General features: G+C 43.7%; 1 protein-coding gene across 1 annotated transcript in view; it reads left to right on the forward strand.

Annotated features, from left to right (window-relative positions):
- The window catches only part of TTC7A (tetratricopeptide repeat domain 7A), a 267,779-nt gene that overhangs the window by 200,793 nt on the left and 47,873 nt on the right, over positions 1-19,113 (forward strand). The window contains exon 19 of the mRNA XM_045011489.1: positions 14,788-14,990. Coding sequence (XP_044867424.1) covers positions 14,788-14,990 — 203 coding nt within the window. The remainder of the gene's footprint in view (positions 1-14,787; positions 14,991-19,113) is intronic.

The following is a 19,113-nucleotide window of genomic DNA, read 5'->3' on the forward strand; positions in this document are numbered from 1 at the left end:
AAGTTGCTCGAATAAAAGATACTACCTCACCCACCTTGTGTCTCTAATATCCTGGGCCCAATAGGGCTACAACAATGCATACAGAAATGGAGGATTCACATTAACAGCCCAGAGTGACTATCACACCAGGGCACTATTTTCAGAATTCATATTTCTAGCATAATATCATCATTACATCAGGGCATCAACACTACCAGCACAGAGAGATAAATATAACAAGATGTGAGTGCCAAAAATTCACAGTACAAGCACACTGGGATCCACACAGCAGGATAGCAGTGTCAGAATGAATGCTCACAATATAGTAGGGATGCACTCAATCCCTGAGTATAACAGTTCAGCTAAATACAAGGGCACCTGCAAACAACTGTACTAACAGCACGATCTACACTGTTGGCCCGGTAGGAGTTGCATGTCAGGGTACTATTTCACAGTCCCAGTGCAATGGGATCCAGGCACCAGGTCTTTAGTACCAGAATTTGTACTCCCAGAATAGTGGGATGGAATTATAGAAGTTAGAGAAGAAAAAGCCCTCTGTGATCATCCTGTCTTGGTCTGTCTCCCTGCCAATGCACGGATGTTTTGTCCAGTCTCCTTTTAAAAATCCCAACCCTTGGGGGTTCCAGCCCTTCCCTTGGGAGACCGTTCCACAGCCTGAGATAGACATCGCTCTACCAGGAGGATTTCCCGTTAGCTTTGTTTTCCTGTGTTTAATTTCATCCTGTTACTCGGAGTACTGGTTTGTGCAGAGCAGGGTAACAGTCCCAGGAGTCACCTTCCCAGCAGTGTGAGAGCCACACGCCAGCCCCAGCCAAGAGGGATCCTCACCTCCACAGTCTTGGGGGAAGGTGTCTGTTTCACCAGAGGGTGGCGGAAGAAGGATGTCATGCCCTGGGCTCTGGAGAGAGGATGTACATGGGGAGCGGTGCAGGCATGCTTGGCTTCTTTCAGGCAGTTTAAACCGCAACAGGAAGGTGTCCTGGGAAGGGAGGAGGCCCAGGCAAGTGGGGGGCTCTGGTGTGTCCCCATGGGATGGGAAGATCCCAGATTGGGGACTGGATGTATACAGGAGATCCTGGTCTGCAGAGGATCTCTTGTACTCATCCAGTCCCCAATCCAGGACTGGATGGGATTGGATGTGTACAGGAGAGGAGGGATAACTCAGTGGTTTGAGCATTGGCCTGCTAAACCCAGGGTTGTGAATTCAGTCCTTGAGGCGGCCACTTAGGGATCTGGGGCAAAAATCTGTCAGGGACAGTATTTGGTCCTGCTGTGACGGCAGGGGACTGGACTCGATGACCTTTCAGGGTCCCTTCCAGTTCTGTGAGATCAGTATATCTCCATATTTTAAAAAAAAAAAAGATATGTCCAGGAGATCCTGATCTTCAGAGGAGAGGGGGGGATGCCAGGCTCTGGGAGCAGTGTCCCAGGGGATATTGGGCTCAAGTGTAGTGGTGCACCGTGTGGGGTGGGGACCGGGGGAAGCAGGGCAGATGCTGCGGGAGCCTCCAGGATCAGCTCACTCCACTGCGGCTCCTGCACTCAGCACTGCAGCTGCCGCAGGGGGAAGAGCCCGGAGGAGCTGCAGCCCCGGCACAGAGCAAGAGAGCAGGTGCCTGGGAGCAGCCACCATCCAGCGGCACTGCGGAGCAAGCTGCCAGACAGCCTGGGCACTAAGGACGCCAGTGTCTGCTGGGACGGGGCTTGGATAAGCTGCGGATTTAAACGCTCCCTAAAGGGCAGCGAGAGCTGAGGCAGGGCCCCGGGGGCAGGTGCGTCCCTTCCATAAGTGTAGTTTGACTGCTGTATTTGGCGGGGTGGGGCAGTGTGTGCGCGCCAAAGCCAGTTCTCCTGAGTCACTGGCTCTGTCCCCCAGCCTGGAGTGATACCTGGGCTGCTGGTGCTGCGGGGCACAGCTTAACGGGGGTGGGGGGCTGCTGTGGGGCGACCTGTGTGCGGGAGCTGCGGCCACTCAGGCAATTCAGACACACGGTGCCTCTCCCCACCCCATCCCCCTTCCTCTCCCCACTGTCCTCTGCCCCTCCCACTTCCTTCCCCTTCTCCTTCTCTCCCCGCTTCTTCCTCTCTCACACCTCCCTCCCTTCCCCCATTCTCCTCCCCTCTCCCCCCTCCCCCTGCAGGCTGAGCAGAGCAGCTCGGTGCTCGCAGAAATTGGGGGTGGGGGACAGTTGCATGTGACCCCCCCCCCATGCCTCTCCCCTCTTTGGGAGGGGCAATGCCTCTCCAACTACTTGCATCCCCTCCCTGTCTCCCGACATCGCAACTCCCACCGCTGAGCTGGGACTCATCTGCCACCTGCGGAGCTAGGATTGGGAAATGCAGCCACACACAGAGCCTGGCTGAACAGGGGCTGGTGCTGATGATGTGGCACTCCCTGCTGTCACCCACCCCAAAGGCAGGTTTCTTTTGTTTAAAGTGGAGGGGCCATGACCTCCCCCCCCCCACCGGGTTCGGGAGCCCCTGGGCCCCCAAACCCTCCAAGTGTCCTGGGTGGCACACCCTGGTGGGCAGGGACACAGGCCAGGAGCTGCTCTTAGGCATCCCAGCCTCCCACCTGGGGCAGGGGGAAGGTCCAAGGCTCCCTACGGTGACCCAGGTTCCCTGTATGGCTCTGGCCCGGTTCCAGCTTCTGGCTTAGCTGGGGTGGGACCTCAGGGGGTAAAGGAGAAGCAGGGGATGGGGCCATTGTTCTGGCAGTCCTGAGGGCCCCCAAATTGGTCAGGGCCCCAGGCACAGGCCTGAGTGTTATTCCACCACTGGTAGCAAAGCACTCATCTGTTCTAGACACTAGCAGGATGCAGCTGAGCATGCTCCATTGTTAGCATTCACAGCACCAGGCATCTGCTCTGTGTTCCTTTATAGCCATTATAGTTCTCATGCTCTTTCATATCCCCTGGCATGAAAACTAATGGTACTGATTGATCAAGTTAGAAGTCTGTGTGAATATGTGAGAGAGAAAAAGAGAGGGACGTATAAAACAAGCCCTGAGTCTTGTCTGCGTGAGGCCCTCCTTGTAGCCCTCTAGTTGCTAAAGAGGCCCAAAAGCCAACACATGCAGCCACAACAGAACAACCCCAGCTTAGTGAGGTTGTTAGATAGGAAATACATGAGGAATGACTCCTATGAAACCCCCTACCTGCAGTTGGGTTAGGAGGTATGGCCAAGACCCCCCTGTACTCCAGCTATTTCTAGTCCCTTGAGTCTGTAGGTACCTGGCATAAAAGTAAGAGCAGCCTTCAGCAAGCACTAACATGTCTCAGAGGAACCAGCCCAGTGCACAACACTTGCACACTCCTTGGCTGCAGCTGGAGATCGGGGGCATGTTGAGTATAAAAGTAGTTACTACTTTTCATGCCCTTTGTTGAGGACTCTGTCCTGCACTTGTGAAGAGAGGGACCTAATCTTTCCATCTGTGACTTTTCTGATCCTATAATGAGAGAGAAGACAAAGCACCAGTATCAAATACGTTCAGCTATTACTACTAATTATAGTTCTCTGTACACATAGTATATAGCACTTCTGAAAACTACCATGAAGGAAAGGCAGCTGGATTCCCACTTGAAGTCTTTTCCCCATATTAATATGTGCCTTACTAAAACAGTCCTTTTCTTCATAATAGACTACAATGTCATTAACCAAAGCAAACAACTATGGGACTAATAGATCCTAAATACCACCTCATGCTCCATAATATAAACCATCCTCAACTCCTCAGGTACAGTGGACCTGTCTACCACTAGAGTAAACTCATCTGTGCAGGTGACAGAGCTTTCTTGGGGTTCAGTCCAAGACTGTGGTCCTGCAAAAACTAAGAAATAACCCAAACCTTACCACCTTCTGCTCCAAGTGCATGGAGCAGTTTTTCAACCTTGCCTTCGCTAACAAGCACATAAAGACATCAAACATAATAGCCCTCAGATGATATGAGAAAAATGAAAATGATTAGGGGGTACATGACTTACGAGGAGAGGCTGAGAGAACTGGGCTTATTTAGTCTGCAGAAGAGAAGAGTGGGGGCGGGGATTTGATAGCAGCCTTCAACTACCTGAAGGGGGGTTCCGAATAGGATGGAGCTAGGCTGTTCTCAAATGGCAGATGACAGAACAAGGAGCAATGGTCTCAAGTTGCAGTGGGGGAGGTCTAAGTTGGATATTAGGAAAACTTTTTCACTAGGAGGGTGGTGAAGCACTGGAATGGGTTACCTAGGGAGGTGGTGGAATCTCCATCCTTAGAGATTTTTAAGGCCTGCCTTGACAAAGCCCTGGCTGGGATGCTTTAGTTGGGGCTTGTCCTGCTTTGAGCAGGGGGTTGGACTAGATGACCTCCTGAGGTCTCTTCCAACCCTGATATTCTAAGATTCTATTTGCCAGTCACTGCGGGTGTATAAATGTGTATTCTGAAAGAGGAATCTGAGAAGTTAATGTTTACAGGGCTGCTAATCCATTGCAGAAAGAAATCTGACCTAGGGAATGTTCTCACCAGCTCTTCCCTGTTAATATCTTGTCAGTGCTCTTTTTCACCTTTTTTTTGAAAACATAGAAGTTGTTATTCTGCAAAGGGAACAACTAAAAAAATTAAAGTTTGGGTTTAGGGTTGAGCCTCACCTTGAGTTTTATTGCACCCTTTCAGCAAGATGGCCTGTGTTTCAAAGTGAAACATGTTATCACAGAAAAGTAATATTTTAAAACTTTCAAAATCTTTGTTCTGTAGAGCTATTTCTACTCTGAACTTTGTGGTTTTGGTGCTGGCTACTAATAACTGTGTGCCTTATCTGCGTACTAACTTTTGAATACTGCAAGCCCATCTTAATAAGCAGAGCTCTGTTACTTCAACCTGTGTTACTATATTATTTCATGCTTTTCTTTTGACTACAGTGTCCACTTTGTTTGCCATTACTAACACTCTTAATCTGACAATTAGCTTCTTGTCTAACCCAGTACTTTACCAAATATGGCTACTCACAGCAAAGTAGCTCTTGTAATTTGATATGGGATTGGCTAGATGCCTGCTAAACACAATCTACAAATTTTAGCAGGTAGAACTCTAGCTGACTTTGTTCAGAGATACACTTAAAAATAAATTATTAGGAGAATTATTCTACCCCCATCAGAATGTGGTGGGTTTGGGAGAGTCACTTTCTATCTCAGGAAACATGTCAGAAATTTACCGTTTACAAATATTACAGTGAATATGCCATAAACGTGAAGAGAGCCAATGCAGAATGGCACAGTTAGCTAATGGAAAACAACTTCTCCCTGGGGTTATCTACAGTAAAAGGTTTTTCTTCCTTCACAAAATGCTTTTAATTTTATTTATTATGGGCCGATTCCTGGGAAACAAGAGCTAAGTTAGAGGAGATGGGCTTTGTTCCACAAGAAAATGTTATGGGGCCTCAGTCCTGACTGGCCGGGATCCACACAGCCACGTCACAGAGGCTATTGCAGGGAATGGAACTATGGAGGGGACAGGAAAGGACATGGCCTGTTTTTACAAATAGTCTTGTGTGATGCCATTCAGCTCAACCAGTAGTACTCACATTAGTGCTGTTTGCACACCTGTTTTATATGCTTTCCCTCCTTAGTTTGCAATAACCCTAAGCCCCCTCAAACATCGCTTTGTTACTGAAGTTATTTCAGATTTGTAAGATTTCTTTGCCAGCTTTGGTAAGATCTCTAGGATCAGCCGTTATCCTACAATGTGGTTCAGCTGCTGAAGCAGTTTAAATATTTTTGTTTAAAAAAGTGCTTTGAAATTTTAGAATTGCCCATCCATTACTTGAATTCTTGAGCTTTTTAAATGCTGCAGGTTTGCTGGGTGTTCTTTCCGGTCACATAAACTAGATAAATATAAGAAGCTGGAGCCTGAGGGAGGACGAAGAAGACTTATGCTTAACATCAGAGCATTTACTACAAAGCAACTGTTCAGCTGAACAAAGATTCACAATAAGGAAGGCTGCCCCGTAGTATTTACTCTCAGAGCCTGGAACATTTAATAGGAGGCATGGGTTACATTTCATGTTGAATCTGGATGGAAGGAGGTGCCCTTGTGCCCTGTGAAATGTTACTGGTGAAGGAGAGAAGCCATCATTGGTATCACTAGGTCTTCCAGTTTAGCTGACCCTGCTCCAGTCTCTCCAGCATAGGCCAAGCTTCTGTTTAGAAAGGAGCCTGAGCTAAACCCTCAAATGCAAACCCCTCTGAACCATGGGGATGGTTGAGTTCATCTCTGTCCTGCCATTGCCTCCATCCAACATCTCTTGTGAACAGCCCAGAGAAACCAAAAGGACTCTTCACCTCATAGTCAGTTCTGCACACTATGGATTTATTTCACCTTCCTCTGGGGCATCAGATATTGGTCACTGCCAAAAGCAGGATACTGGACTTTGTGGATCAGTAATCTGATAGAAGGTGGCAAATCGTATGTGCCTGTACTTTTTCCAGAACCCAGCCCCTAGAAAGAAGGCAAAAGAACATTAAAATTACATAAACTAAATAATCTTCAGGGTGCACCAGTAAAAGGTACAGTAATAGCTTGGTGCCTTGCAGATGATGGCTAAAGAGAGTTCCAGAGTTAGGGCCATTTTCCTGAGAGGTGTAGACCACCTGCATCTCCCAGTTGGTCAGCATCTCTCAGGATAAGGGCCTTAGATGGAAATAAGGTACACACACAAAGCACTTACGAAAAAAGCAGGACATTTTCACATGCCAGATATGGAAAACACTCATGATCATAGGACCATGGGAATTGTCATACAGGATCAGACCAGTGGTTCAGCTAGTCCAGGGTCCTGTCTTTGACAGAAGCAACTACCAGATGCTTCAGGGGAAGGTGCAAAAAACCTTATAATAAAAAAAAAAATTAAAAACCCTGCCCATAGGAGAACTTTCTTCCTGCCATCAGTTAGTGTTTGGCTTCTGCCCTACATCATGACAGTTTATATTCTGTGCAAATTTTTAACCTGTATCATGTAACTGTGGATGTTCTTATCCATATAAATGTCCAATCTTTCTTAGAACCATTTTAAGCCCTTAGCCTTAATGATGTCTTTTAGCAGTGAGTTCCACAGGTTAATTATGTTATGATTTAAAAAATAATTACTATTTAAAAGTAATTGGATATCCCTGACCTTAGTAGTCGATTTGGACCACTGCACTGCCCCTGCTTGGGGGATTTAGCCAAAAAATCTGCATAATGTGTGGACATGTGGCTCTCGACCATCCTTGCCCTGCCTCCCTCCTGCCATGGAGCAGTGCTTTAATGTGGGCAAGTTGTGCAGGACCTCTCCTTGCAGACTGCCCTTGGCTGCCCCCACACAGCAGGACTTTGGCAGCTCTGCTGCTTTTTGGGTCTTACGTGTGTACACTCTGGTCAGTGTGTGTGCTACGCCATGCTGATCCACAGAGTCTGTTTGTTACAGCCCCCGGATACAGATACATTTTTAGCTCAAGCTGTAGGGACTGATGCTTTTGGCTCTGGAGGTCCCCAGTACAACCTGCGATGTGTCGGCCAAAATGACAGTCATTATATGCTCACTTAAAGGATTTGCCCCTAACTTTAATATGGCTCTTTGGTACATTTTGCAACCACTTTGTTTGGAATGAGCCACAATATAGAGAAGTGGTTCCCAAACTTTCCCCCCAAGGACCTCTTTGGCGTCTAACTGTCCCGGACCCGTTTTGTTTGCATTACTATCAGAATGCACCCACCAGCATGGGAACGCCCCCACCAACATGACCTCTCACGCACAATGCGTGTGAGCTCATGCTGTGCTAAGGATGCCATCTTGAGAACAAAATGGCATCCTCCATGCAGCAAAAGTGCCAGAACACTGTTCTGGCACATTCCAGCCCTGGCTTATGGGATGGATCATAAGAACATAAGAATATAAGAACAGCCATATTGGGTCAGACCAAAGGTCCATCTAGCCCAGTGTCCTGTCTTCCAACAGTGGTCAATGCCAGGTGCCCCAGAGGGAATGAATAGAACGGGTAATCATCAAGTGATCCATCCCCCGGCGCCCATTCCCAGCTTCTGGCAAACAGTTCCTTTGTGAACCCTGTTATAGTCTTGGCCTTCACAACATCCTCTGGCAAAGAGTTCCACAGTTTGACTATGTGTTGTGTGAAGAAATACTTCCTTTTGTTTGTTTTAAATCTGCTGCCTATTCATTTCATTTGGTGACCACGCATGACCACAGGGACTCCACATTGGCAACCAGTAGTATGGAGAGTGACCTATAGTAACTCTGTGTCATTCTCCTGATGTTATTATGCAACTTTTGTAAACAAAGTTGCTGAGTCACCCTTTGGGCCCTGTGTAGCCTGTGACTGAGCAACCTATTGTTTTTGAAATAAGAAATGTAAGTCACTCCCTCGGATTCCATTTAGAGGTATTTTCTAGCCCTTTTCCTTGCAAAGAATCTAAATCTATTGCCCTGGTTCAGAGAAACAAGCAGCTAGGCTCTGCTTCTGCAGCTGGCTTGGGAATACGTAATGATTTCAGCGTCTTCACCTTCCCAGCATATACATTTTATTTCAAATGAGTCAGTTAGGTTTAGGATGTATCCCAGAGAATCCTCTGGCTAACTTGCCCCGAATCCTCAGCCCTGTGCATAATAATGTGATAATGGCAGACAGGATTGGTTGATGATTAAAAGTTAACGTCATCTTACAGAAGCAAAAAGATCTCTCTTCAGGGGCAATAAAGAGACTAATCACTGATGAAAACATAACTGTCACAAAGAAGTGGCTCTCTCTACCAGGCCACGGGCTGCTGAGGTACCAAATGCCAACAGCTTCTGAAAACAAATGAATTCAGTGGAACAGAAAATATATGACCACATATAATTGTAGGCACTGTCACCTTCTTACAATATGAGGAGAGGAGGTCCCCCAAGGCTCTCCCCCAGGGTCATTTTACTATGTAGTATTTGTAGCATTATTTAAGCACAGTAGTTTGCAGAGATATTGTTTATGCAGATGATGCTTAGGTCAGTGTTTCAGATCCAGCTGACACACAGAATGGAATGGTGCAGTGCAATCTGCTTTGGGGCAGCTGTTAAAGTTAAACATTGCATCCCAGATACCAGTGAATGTGTTCAAACTTCAAAAGGATTGAGATTTTGCTCTGGGTGGATCACATTAAGAAAGTCACTTCAAGTATCTTTTGTTCCTTTGGATAGAATTTCCATGTTCCTTTGGATAGAATTCCCATGTTCCTACCTCTGTGGAAGGGATTCTTTGGTGACAGGGAGAGTCATTCTTTATACCACTTTGAAACACGCACATGCCCCAGAATAAAGTCATAGTTTAAGGTCCAGCACTAAACTCTTAATTGCCCTTGGATGTAGAAATAGCTATTATTCTATTTAGATGGACTATTTAACAGGATGCTGTCAAAGAACTAAACAGCTAGAGAGTCTAAGGCAGAAGTTCTCCAAGTGTGCTCTGCAGAGTATTTGCAGCTGGTAGGTGGTATGATGCTGGTTCCAACTAAATGTAAATGAGACTGGATGCCAGCGGAAATGTCTGGAAGCAGGGAGGTGGAGCCAGCCTGTTAAGGGTTGCTGCTACATAGGAAAGGCTATGTGAACCCCCCTCTCACACCAAACCCAGTATTAAGACTGGAGCGACCGGTGGAAATAGGGATTACAGAATGTTGCCAGAGTTGTCTGGAGCCACTAGTGAGAGAGGAATGTCCACAGGAGCAGGGGAGAAGAGGGATGGGTGGCTGGGCAACATGTGATGGGGAACAAAGGAGAGAAAGGAATAGAGCAAATGGCCCACTTCTGCTCCCATTGAAGTAACTTGGACTGTTCCCGTTGACTTCAGTGGATGCAGGATTGGGCTTCAAAAGCAGAGGGAAAGGAGGCAGTGCAGGGTTGTTTGCTCCCTCTCTCACTCCACCCAAAGACACAACACTTACTGGTTTAAAAACAGTTAAAAATGCCGGAATTCTTCCTAATAACTGTCCATGGTAGCAGTTGCTGCTGTTGCCCTTGGGAGGTTGGTAGAAGAGGCAGTGGTTGAGATGATCTTTCTTTTAAGTATTCTCGCTGTGAAGCACTCTGAGAACTCCTGGTTTATGTAGCCCAGTTTAATATGTGCGACTACATTGTTCTAACTGGGCCTTTATGAGGATGATTGACACTGAAGGTGTCAAACTGATAGCTGTGCTGTCAGATATATACTGTGTCCATGCCGGCGGATATAGCCTGTTTGGAATCATAGGCTGCAAATAACACAGAAGGAAGAGTAATTCCTCAGTCCAGCAGTTTAACACTCTTGCATGACTTCATTGAAACTAAGAACCTTTCACAAGTAAGAAAATGCAGATCACATCTACTATCTTACTTTATTCACTCCATCGGAGGAGCAACCTCCTGGGTTTGGGGCATGTACCTGGTGTTGCAACTTTTCCAAATAGAGCTGCCTGTTGGGATTGCCAGTGTACCAACAAAGTAACCAGTCAGAAATTTATTTACAGCAAGATTTGGTGATGCAAGGGAGCATTCTGTGTGATCCTACGTGTTGGACTGCGCTAATGTGGCAATAGTAGGGCAATATTTAGTATAATGGTGAAGGGGTGGGAGCATTATCCAGGTAGATTAAATGACTCATTGGTTTTTCAGTTTTGATTATAAATGCATCTTTTTCATCTGTAAATAGAATGAATGACTAATAGAAGTGTAAAATAAATTTCTAGGAAACATGTAAGCCTAAAATATTTCCCTTGGTATCTTTTAGTTGGCTGGGTGCTTTCTTTACTTGCTTCTCCAACCCAAAAGCACTTCCATTGTGCTTCTGTCAGGAAGGTCCTCCTTCTCAATTGATCTGTTAAAAAAGAAGAACAAAGTACAGAGTTGGATGTTGTCCAGTGTTGTTCTTTCTTCATGCAAATTAAACTTCCCACACCACTAAATCATCTTTTGACGTTTGAGCCTGCAAATAAATGGACTGAAGTTTAATATGTTACATTACCACAGCATAAAATACAATTTGTGGATCTTACTTAGATTCCGTGTTGTTTTAATAATTGTGATTACTGCAAAGGATTTACAGACACACAGGCACAGCTGAAAGGAAGAATAAGTGCTCTTCAGATTGCATACTTTGCGTTACAGGCTGTATGTATTCTCACATTCTTCCCTCCTGACCTTCATTCTTACCTTATATGGTCTGAGTTGCATTTTATTTTGGTTGGTAGCAGAGCAACTAAGATGGTAATATGCATATGCAATATTTCCACTGTTATCCTCATTCAGGCCCCCGTAGAGCAAAGTACTTAAGCATGTGCCTAACTTCAAATTATTTCAGTGGGTCTGCTTGAGTGCTTTAAATTAGACACATGCTTAAGTACTCTGTTGAATCAAGGTCTTCTAGGTGCTCTTCTTCCTCCCTGCAAACCTAAAGGATGTTACTGCTGGCAACTTATTCCTAGCTGAGTGTAGGTGCTGGCCGTTAATAACTGGGGTGAAATCCTGACCTCATTGAAATTAGTGAAGAAACTCCCATTGACTTTATCTCTGGTCTTGTGCTGCTACTTACTTCTGTGCTAGCAAACAATGTATTTTTATTCAGGCTGTGAATTGTCACTTTGCATACCCAAGTCAGCATTGTTACCATATGCACATCATCAGCTGCCATGCATCACTTGGCAGGAAAACATTGTTCGCTTGGGAAGAGCAAGTAAAATATTTCCTGTCCACAAAATTTTCAATAAGGTTCAGCATATCCTCAGCTTGATGAGATATCTGCATCCCTCTGGAGCCTTGGGAAGGAACTGTATGCCGATATTTTATTCTGGTTAAGCATGCAGTTTCTTTCCTGCAAATAATACACAGAACTTCTCAGAGTATATGAGCATCTTTTAAAAAGTGAGCTCCTTTTGAAAGCTGAATGTTTTGCTCATGAAAGGAGCCATATTGATAACCCTGGAGAATGGCATCATTTATCTACATTACAGTGCAGGCATAGCCAATCACATGTAAGCTTCTCCACAGTGTCCCACCCATGACCTGGAAAGACCACCCTCAGGGATTAGATGGGGTTCAGAAATTGCATCCCTTCATTATTTGACCACTCTGAGTCTGCTAATAAGTGCCACTTTCAATGTAGCCTGAGGCCACAATCTCATTTCAGATAGGCCACAACTTTTGGTTGCTACCAACCTGTGATGTATTTTTGATCTGTTCACATGCAGGCAGAAAGCTCCTTATCTCATTACCAATCCCTTGAATCATCTGTGTCATCCAACAAGCTAAGGCCACTATTTTCAGACTAGGGTGTCTAAAAAGTTTGGCACCTAATTTTCAGAAGTGCTGAGCCCCAACAGCTCCCGTTGACTTCTTTTGTAGTTGAAGTTATTCATTGCTGCTGAAAATCTGGCCATTTAAATCAGTGTTGAAATATGGAATCAGTTGCCTACCTTTAACACCTGGGTTTGAAAATTTTGAACCAAGCTTTTACAGGGCTTCAACTTACAGTAACTCCTCACTTAAAGTTATCCCAGTTAACGTTGTTTCGTTGTTATGTTGCTGATCAATTAGGGAACATGCTCGTTTAAAGTTTTGCAATGCTCCCTTCTAACGTCATTTGGCAGCCGCCTGCTTTGTCCGCTGCTTGCAGGAAGAGCAGCCCGTTGTAGCTAGCAGGTGAGGGCTTGGAACCAAGGTGGACTGGCAGCCCCCCTATCAGCTCCCCACTCCCCTAAGTTCCCTGTGTGGCAGCCGCCCTGCAGGCTTTCAATTGCCAGCAGTTCAGCTGTCCCTCCCCCCATGGCCATGTGCTGCTCCTGCCCTCTGCCTTGAGGCTGCTCCCCAGAGCCTCCTGCTTACTGTGCAGGGTGGGGGAGAGAAGGGGACTAATGTCAGGGTGTCCCCCTCCCCCCTGCTCCTACATCCAGTTTACCCCATCTCCATGGTGGGAGGGGGACGAAAGGACAGGGTTCAGGATGGAGAGAGCTTCCTGGGAGCAGCTGCTGTCGCAACTTGCTGATCTACTCAACAAGGCAATGTACTTAGAGTGGGGTCAGCATACTTAAAGGGGCAATGGGCATCTCTCTCTCTCACACAGGGTGTGTCTCTGTCTCTGTCTGCCATGCTGTCTCCCCTCCCTCCATTCATGCTGCTTGTAGAGTGTGAGGCTACGTTAACATTTAACCTTTGAGGGCTCAGCCAAAAGCTACTTCATCATTTAGCAGTAAGGCATTCCCTGGGAAATATCCCACCCTCTGACTTACCACCTCAACCAAGCTTCACAATCATCATCACTGTGTACAGTATTAAATTGTTTGTTTTAAACTTCTACTGTGTGTGTGTGTGTGTGTATATATAGATAGATAGATATATAATATAGCCTTTTGTCTGGTGAAAAAATTTTCCCTGGAACCTAACCCCACACACACACACACACATTAATTCTTATGGGAAAATTGGATTCACTTAACATTGTTTCGCTTAAAGTCGCATTTTTCATGAACAGAACTACAACGTTAAGCAAGGAGTTACTGTACAGACGCCCCCCAACTTAGGCAATCGTTCCGTTCCGGAAAGCCTTGCGTAACTCGAATTTTGTGTAAGTCGGAAACATAGACCCATACGTTGCACAAAAATTTCTGCAATTCGAAAATCCTGTTTCTGGCTTATGGAACTTTTTCCGTAAGTGCGAATTTGCATAAGTCGGGTCTTGCATAACCCAGGGAGCGTCTGTACTATAATATGAAATGAATACAGAAATGATTCCAGCAGCCTCCACAGCTGATTAGCACAGGTAACATAACAAGGTGATAGAACAAAGAAATTGAGGCTGCTTTTCCTTGGTGGCAGTAATGAAAATTACTATATTTGTTTTTAATATTAGAAGCTCCCGTTTCAAATACATGGCTCAATGAAATCTGAATGTCCTGTTGTGAAGCCTTTTTTGAAGTTTTTTAAGAATATTAGGAGTTGGATTTAGTTCATAATAAACCTTGTTCAGTATTTATATTAACAAACAAATTGTTAGTGTCAGTAAAGTGCATTAGTATGCTTGTTCCATTTTTTCTTTGCGAGAAAAGCAATAGTACAATTGCTACTTAATGAGAAAAGTAAACAGCAGAACAACTGCATTTTCAGTTAGTGACTTCATCTAAGATCTCTATCTTTATGGCGAATGCATGTTTGTGTATATTAATAATAAATATGACATTTAATATACAATATGTCTATCATACACAGAATATAGACCTTTATAGAGAATCAGAAAACTCATTGAGAGAAATTAGTCCGTTTAACAAAAATCAAGTTCGGAGTTCCCCTTTAAATAAGAGAACTGCCCCCTCAGTTAAATGTATCCTATTACTCCGACATTATCAAACCTCCCACCAGACAACCATGACTTCTTATTCTGTCTTCTTTCCATCTGTTTGGAAATGGCCTTACATAGCTACTAATACTGCTCTTTTAGGGCCAGATCCAGCACATATTTAGCTCCAATTCAGAAAACATTTAAGTACATACTTAAGTCTGTCCCTTTTCAGGACAGCACTTTAAGGATGTGCTTAAAGTTTGCCAGGAATGCTTTCCTGAATAGAGATCTTTCTGTGTGCTTACTGCTAAGAGTAGTCTCAATTCAATGGAGCTACTCACAGTAGTAAGCACTAACCATAACAGTAAACATTTGCAGGATCCAGGCCTTCTAATTTAATGTGTTTAAGGGAGAAAGTGTAATTATTACAAGTATAAAGGTTACTGAATTATTTAAACTAATGGTAGTTTTTGTTTTATAGCTGAACTCTTCATGGAACAACGGCATCTCAAAGAAGCAGGATTTTGTATCCAGGAAGCAGCTAGTCTTTTCCCCACATCTCACACTGTGCTGTACATGCGTGGGAGACTTGCAGAGATGAAAGGCAGTTTGGAGGAGGCTAAGCAATTGTATGATGAGGCACTTACAGTGAATCCAGCTGGAGTGGAAATTATGCACAGCCTGGTGAGTTTTCAGGGACTCAGCTTCATTATGGTGTTTATGCTCCTGATTAACTGTAATAAGAGGGAAAGGGTCTGACAGCAGCAGTGGATGCCATTGTTTCTCTAATGCAGAGGGTGAGTTACTTTATTCCAAGAATTATTTGGATAGCTTGAACCTCCTAATTCAGGATTGGGTTGAAAGTCTTTAACTCGTCAGAATTTGTGTCAGACGTAAATATTTTAATTGCTGCAACATTGATAGTTTTGCAAGTTTATATACTGCTTTATTATCATCTTAGATGTGCTTCCTATGAAAAGCCGCGCATTTTTATTAAGCAGTGCACTTACATATGAAAATATGGTTTGAAGTGAATGTTTGCAGATACATGCAAAATGTTTATAAATCTGAACTAAAACTGAACCAAACCAAAACTGAACCAAACTGTGGTTTTAGGGTAAATTTCCCCACTTACAGCCTTGAATAGGATTTGAGTGGTACATAGGCCCTGTGCTAGACCTCTGCACAGGATTGAATGTCACCCTTTGATTTTTTTTGGAGAACTGCAAACTGGAGATATACTTGTCCTTCATCATCACAGAAACAAAAATCTATATATACTCAGCCTGTAGCTTTCAGCCTGTGGTTCACAGAGAACTTTCAGGTGGAATTACTCTGTACTCCATGTGGCTGCTTTGTGTCTTTCTTTGTTGGCTATTTTGTATTTCTTTCACATAAATTCAACCATGATCGAATTTGTGGGGGACTCCAAAATGGAAGTATCAAACACACAAGAGGATAAAAGCAAACAGAAAGGGCAATTGGAGAGTTTAGAGCAATGGGAGCTGCAGGCAACAAGAGAGGGATATGGTAATACTGTAATGAATAATCAGTGTAAAGCCCTGGATGCACAACTAGGAAACAAACAGATAAGGTACAGCTAATTGGGAGAAGATAACGAAGCAGCTACCCTATCACTCCGAGTTTATATCCTAAATGCTGTTGCGATATCACTTTTTCAGATGACCATGTTCTTAGGTTGCTGCAATGAAGTTATGGGTTCTAAATTCAGGAGTAGGGAAGGGGAGGTTCTTCACAATAGAATCTCTCTTGATTAATGGTCCATAACATGAAATACCTGATCTATACTGTACTAGATCGGTCAAGCACCTGAAAGGAGACCATAGTAAAGGACAGTTTTTCTTCTGTTTAGTGTCATGAATGCAGAAAAATCAGAAATGTAGGAGCACCCATCAGTTTATAGCTACCAGTAGCTTTCATTATTGTATTGTATTTTAGGCAGGGCTGGTAGCACCATCTACAATTGAGGTTCCCTAGTACTTCCTACTATAAGACCTTGTTTCCAGTTCCTTATCATTAGGGATTCTGATTTTCAGTTTTAACTGATAAATACAGATAAATAACCCTTAAGGACATAAGACCTGCCATACTGGGTCAGACCAAAGGTCTATCAAGTCCAATATCCTGTCTTCCAACAGTGGCCAAAGCCAGGTGCCCCAGAGGGAATGAACAGAATAGGTAATCATCAAGTGATCCATCCCCTGTCACCCATTCCCAGCTTCTGGCAAACAGAGGCTAGGGATACCATCCCTGCCCATCCTGGCTAATAGCCATTGATGGACCTATCCTCCATGAACTTATTTAGTTCTTTTTTGAACCCTGTGATAGTCTTGGCCTTCACAACATTCTCTGGCAAGGCGTTCCACAGGTTGACTGTGCGTTGTGTGAAAAAATACTTCCTTTTTTTTGTTTTAAGCCATGCTCCTTATTAATTTCATTTGGTGACCACTAGTTCTTGTGCTATGAGGAGTAAATAACACTTCCTTATTTACTTTCTCCACACGAGGCATGATTTTATACACCTCTATCATATCCCCCCTTAGTTATCTCTTTTCCAAGCTGAAAAGTCCCAGTCTTATTAATCACTCCTCATGCAGAAGCCATTCCATACCCCTAATCATTTTTGTTGCCCTTTTCCAATGCCAATATATCTTTATTGAGATGGGGCGACACATCTGTATGCAGTATTCAAGATGTGGGCATAGCATAGATTTATATAGAGGCAGAATGATATTTTCTGTCTTATCATCTGTCCCTTTCTTAATGATTCCCAACATTCTGTTTGCTTTTTTGACTGTTGCTGCACCTTGAGTGGATGTTTTTAGAGAACTATCCACAATGACTCCAAGATCTCTTTCTTGAGTGGTAACAGCTAATTTAGACCCCCACATTTTATATATATAATTGGGATTATGTTTTCCAATGTGCATTACTTTGCATTTATCAGCCTTATATTTCATCTGCTATTTTGTTGCCCAGTCACCCAGTTTTGTGAGATCCTTTTGTAGCTCTTCACAGTCTGCTTGGGACTTAACTATCTTGAGTAGTTTTGTATCATCTGCAAATTTTGCCACCTCACTGTTTACCCCCTTTTCCAGATCATTTATGAAAACATGTTGACTCTTCCCCAACAAATTATATTAATCTATGTGTCTGACAATTTTGTTCTTTACTATGGTTTCAACTGGTTTGCCCAGTACTGAAGTCAGGCTTACCGGCCTGTAATTGTCTGGATCACCTCTGGAGCCCTTTTAAAAAATTGGTGTCACATTAGCTATCTCCAGTCATTTGGTACAGAAGCTGATTTAGATGATAGGTTACAAACTACAGTTAGTAGTTCTACAATTTTACATTTAAGTTCCTGCAGAACTCCTGGGTGAATACCATCTGGTCCTAGTGACTTATTACTGTTCAGTTTATCAGTTTGGTCCAAAACCTCCTCTAATGGCACCTCAATCTGGGACAGTTCCTCAGATTTGTCACCTAAAAAGAATGGCTCAGGTTTGGGAATCTCCCTCACATCCTCAGCGATGAAGACCGATGCAAAGAATTCATTTAGTTTCTCTGCAACGGCCTTATCGTCCTTGCTTCTTTAGCATCTCCATCGTCCAGTGGCCCCACTGGTTGTTTACCAGGCTTCCTACTTCAGATGTTCTTTAAAAGTAAAAGCAATTTTTTTTGAGCCTTTGGCTAGCTTTCTTCAAATTCTTTTTTGGCCTTCCTAATTATATTTTTACACTTTGTTTGCCAGAATGTGTGCTCCTTTCTATTTTCCTCACTAGGGATTTAACTTCCACTTTTTAAAGGATGCCTTTTTGTCTTTCACTGCTTCTTTTACTTCGTTGTTTAGCCACGGTGGCACTTTTTTGGTTTTCTTACTGTGTTTTTTAATTTGGGGTATACATTTAGCCTCTATTATTGTGTCTTTAAAAAGTTTCCATGCAGCTTGCAGGGATTTCACTTTTTGCGCTGTACCTTTTAATTTCTGTTTAACTAACTTCCTCATTTTTGTGTAGTCCCCCTTTCTGAAATTAAATACTACAGTGTTGGGCTGCTGTGGTGTTTTCCCCGCCACAGGGATATTGAATTTAATTATATTATGATCACTATTACCAAGCGGTCCAGCTATATTCACCTCTTGGACCAGATTCTGTGCTTTACTTAGGACTAAATCAGGAATTGCCTTTCCTTGTGTGAGTTCCAGAACTAGCTGCTCCAAGAAGCAGTCATTTAAGGTGTCAAGAAACTTCATTTCTGCATCCTGTCCTGAGGTGACATATACCCAGTCAATATGGGGATAGTTGAAATCCCCCATTATTACTGAGTTTTTTATTTTAATAGCCTCTCTAATCTCCCTGAGATCACTATCACCAACCTGGTCAGATGGTCGGTAATATATCCCTACTGCTATATTCTTCTTCTTAGAGCATGGGATTACTATCCATAAAGATTCTATGGTAAAGTTTGGTTCATTTAAGATTTTTACTTCATTTGATTCTACGCTTGCTTTCACATATAGTGCCACTCCCTTATCAGCACGACCTATTGTGTCCGTCTGATATATTTTGTACCCTGGAATTACTGTGTCCTATTGATTATCCTCATTCCACCAAGTTTCTGTGATGCCTATTATATCAATATCCTCATTTAATATGAGGCACTCTGGTTCACCCATCTTATTATTTAGACTTTTAGCATTTGTATATAAGCACTTCAAAAACCTGTCACTTTTTAGCTGTCTGCCATTACATGATGTAATTGAATGGGACTTTTTTTCTTTTGACTG

The sequence above is a fragment of the Mauremys mutica genome, chromosome 3 (genome assembly GCF_020497125.1).
Source record: "Mauremys mutica isolate MM-2020 ecotype Southern chromosome 3, ASM2049712v1, whole genome shotgun sequence".
In the NCBI taxonomy this organism is placed as follows: domain Eukaryota; kingdom Metazoa; phylum Chordata; order Testudines; family Geoemydidae; genus Mauremys; species Mauremys mutica.